Source organism: Sander lucioperca, chromosome 18 (assembly GCF_008315115.2).
Source record: "Sander lucioperca isolate FBNREF2018 chromosome 18, SLUC_FBN_1.2, whole genome shotgun sequence".
NCBI classification, from domain to species: Eukaryota; Metazoa; Chordata; class Actinopteri; order Perciformes; family Percidae; genus Sander; species Sander lucioperca.
The window spans coordinates 31,474,308-31,476,807 of record NC_050190.1 but is presented as its reverse complement, the minus strand read 5'-3'; the positions used below and the strand labels follow the sequence as shown (position 1 = coordinate 31,476,807).

The window sequence follows — 2,500 nt, the reverse complement described above, 5'->3', positions numbered from 1 at the left end:
CTCCTTGACGTCCTCCTCGTCCTCCATCTTGGCGGTGGCGTCTGGTGCAGGTTTTGGGCACGGCAGCAGCATGTCCTCCGTCAGGCCGAAGCAGTCGTCCTCTACGAGCAGCGCGGAGGCGGAGGGCAGCAGCCAGTACCGCCGGTACAGACGGTCTCGACCCAGCGGCTGCAGGCAGGTGCACGCCGCGGCCTTCTGGATCCTCTCCTGCAGCTCTGTGACCTGCGGGACCAACGCTCACATCATGACGCCCTGCAACTACTGTCCTAGTACGAGCTTTACTGGTACTACAACTGCCACTGTTCACACTGGTGTTATGTCCCTGTAAATTATAGAGTGTGGTCTAGACCGCGGACCACTAGTGGTCCGTGAGAGTACTGCAGCTGGTCCGTGGAAAAGCTAAATAAAATATAAAATAATAGTTTTTTAACCTTCATTTTACTAGGAAATCCCCATAAAAATTAAGAATATGTATATTGATATACAATTTAAATTTAAATTAAATTGTCAAGTTATTGTGCGATTACTAAAATAGGCTAGTGGTGCTCGGCCGTGACGTTCAAGTCCAAATTCTGAAGATTAATAATCAAAGCCGGTTGTTGAGATGAACCTGATTATGCCCTCGGGCGCTGGAGTAAATACATAAATTAAATAAGTGGCAGCCTGTTGTACTGATGACCAGTTCTAGTTTTAGTGCTAGTAGGCCTGTTAACAGGTGCAGATTAATTCATGTAGGACTGTGTGGAGACATATTTTATTATGTGTATTATGAGGTGGTCCACACACACAAACAGTTTGAAAACCCCAGGTCTAGACCTACTCTATCTGGAAAGTGTCCTGAGATAACTCCTGGTAGGATGGGATACTGTAGTAAGTAATAACCAGTCCCTCCAGAAAAACGTGATTATGCCATCCCATAATTCAACGCATAATCAGCCAAAGTCTGCATATTTATTTCGGGGGCCGCATTTTTTTCAAATACGCCGCACTTTCGCTGCATAAATTGCTGATTTCCGTGCAAAATATGCAGGGCTTGCATGATTTCATAATCCCCGCATTTTAGTTGTAAAACGTCCCACATATCTTAGCAGAAAGATGAAAAATGTTGCGTTTACTTCACACAAGAGCAGCCATTTCCCCGTTGCCATGGGAACGTTATGAAGTGACGTAATTATGCGACGTGAACATCATCGAAAAGCTGCAAACCCCGCGATGAAGCCACGATGGAACCAGTTTTAAAAAGTTCCTGCAATTTCATCGCATAAAACTGCATAAATATCCCGCATATTCCATCACATTTTTTTAAGAAAACGTGAGGCATAATCAAGGATTTTAGCCCAAAACAATCACAAAAAAACTCCTCATTGTTCTGGAAGGACTGGATAATGACAGAGACCACCTCTGAAGAGTTTCTGACCTTCTCCAGCTCTTTCTCCTGCTCCTCTGCAGTCAGGGCGGCGGGGGGGCAGGACGGGGCGGGGGGGCAGGACGGGGCCGTCTGTCTGTCTGCAGCTGGAGGAGAGACAATCATGACTCAGCAGAAACATAGCAGTCTGGGTGTGTATGTTTACACTGTAAATTATATGGTATTTCTCTTAAAATATCCAACTTTTTTCCTTATTCTTAAAATATTACATTAAGCCCCCCCCCCCCCCCCACCAAGCTTTGCAGCAAATTGATTTAATGTTTTGTTTTTACCGTTCATCGTCTTTTTGATGGATGAAGAGTTTTGCTCCTCGTCTTCTTCAGTGTGTTGTTCTGGAGGAGTCTCACTGCTCATAGAAACAAGATGTTAACACACACACACACACACACACACACACACACACACACACACACACACACACACAGAGACACACACACACACACACACACACACACACACACACACACACACACACACAGACACACACACACACACACACAGAGACACACACACACACACACACACACACACAGACACACACACACACACACACACACACACAGAGACACACACACACACACACACACACACACACACACCCACACACAGAGACACACACACACACACACACACACACACACACAGAGACACACACACACAGAGACACACACACACACACACACACACACACACACAGAGACACACACACACACACACACCACACCCACACACACACACACACAGAGACACACACACACACAGACACACACACACACACACACACACACACACACACACACACAGACACACACACACACACACACAGAGACACACACACACACACACACACACACACACACAGACACACACACACACACACACACCCCCACACACACACAGAGACACACACACACAGACACACACACACACACACAGACACACACAGACACACACACACACACACACACACACACACACACACACACACACACACAGAGACACACACACTTATACACATATACATACACAAACACAAAGAGACACACCCCACCCCACCCCCCACACACACACACA

General features: G+C 46.6%; 1 protein-coding gene across 1 annotated transcript in view; it reads right to left on the bottom strand.

Annotated features, from left to right (window-relative positions):
- Nucleotides 1-2,500, bottom strand: part of LOC118493764 (bromodomain adjacent to zinc finger domain protein 1A-like) — an 18,841-nt gene that overhangs the window by 12,678 nt on the left and 3,663 nt on the right. The window contains exons 6-8 of the mRNA XM_035994844.1: nt 1,699-1,772; nt 1,418-1,512; nt 1-222 (exon numbers count right to left, since the gene is read on the bottom strand). The exon at nt 1-222 is cut by the window's left edge and continues 17 nt beyond it. Of these exons, the coding sequence (XP_035850737.1) occupies nt 1-222; nt 1,418-1,512; nt 1,699-1,772 (391 nt within the window). The remainder of the gene's footprint in view (nt 223-1,417; nt 1,513-1,698; nt 1,773-2,500) is intronic.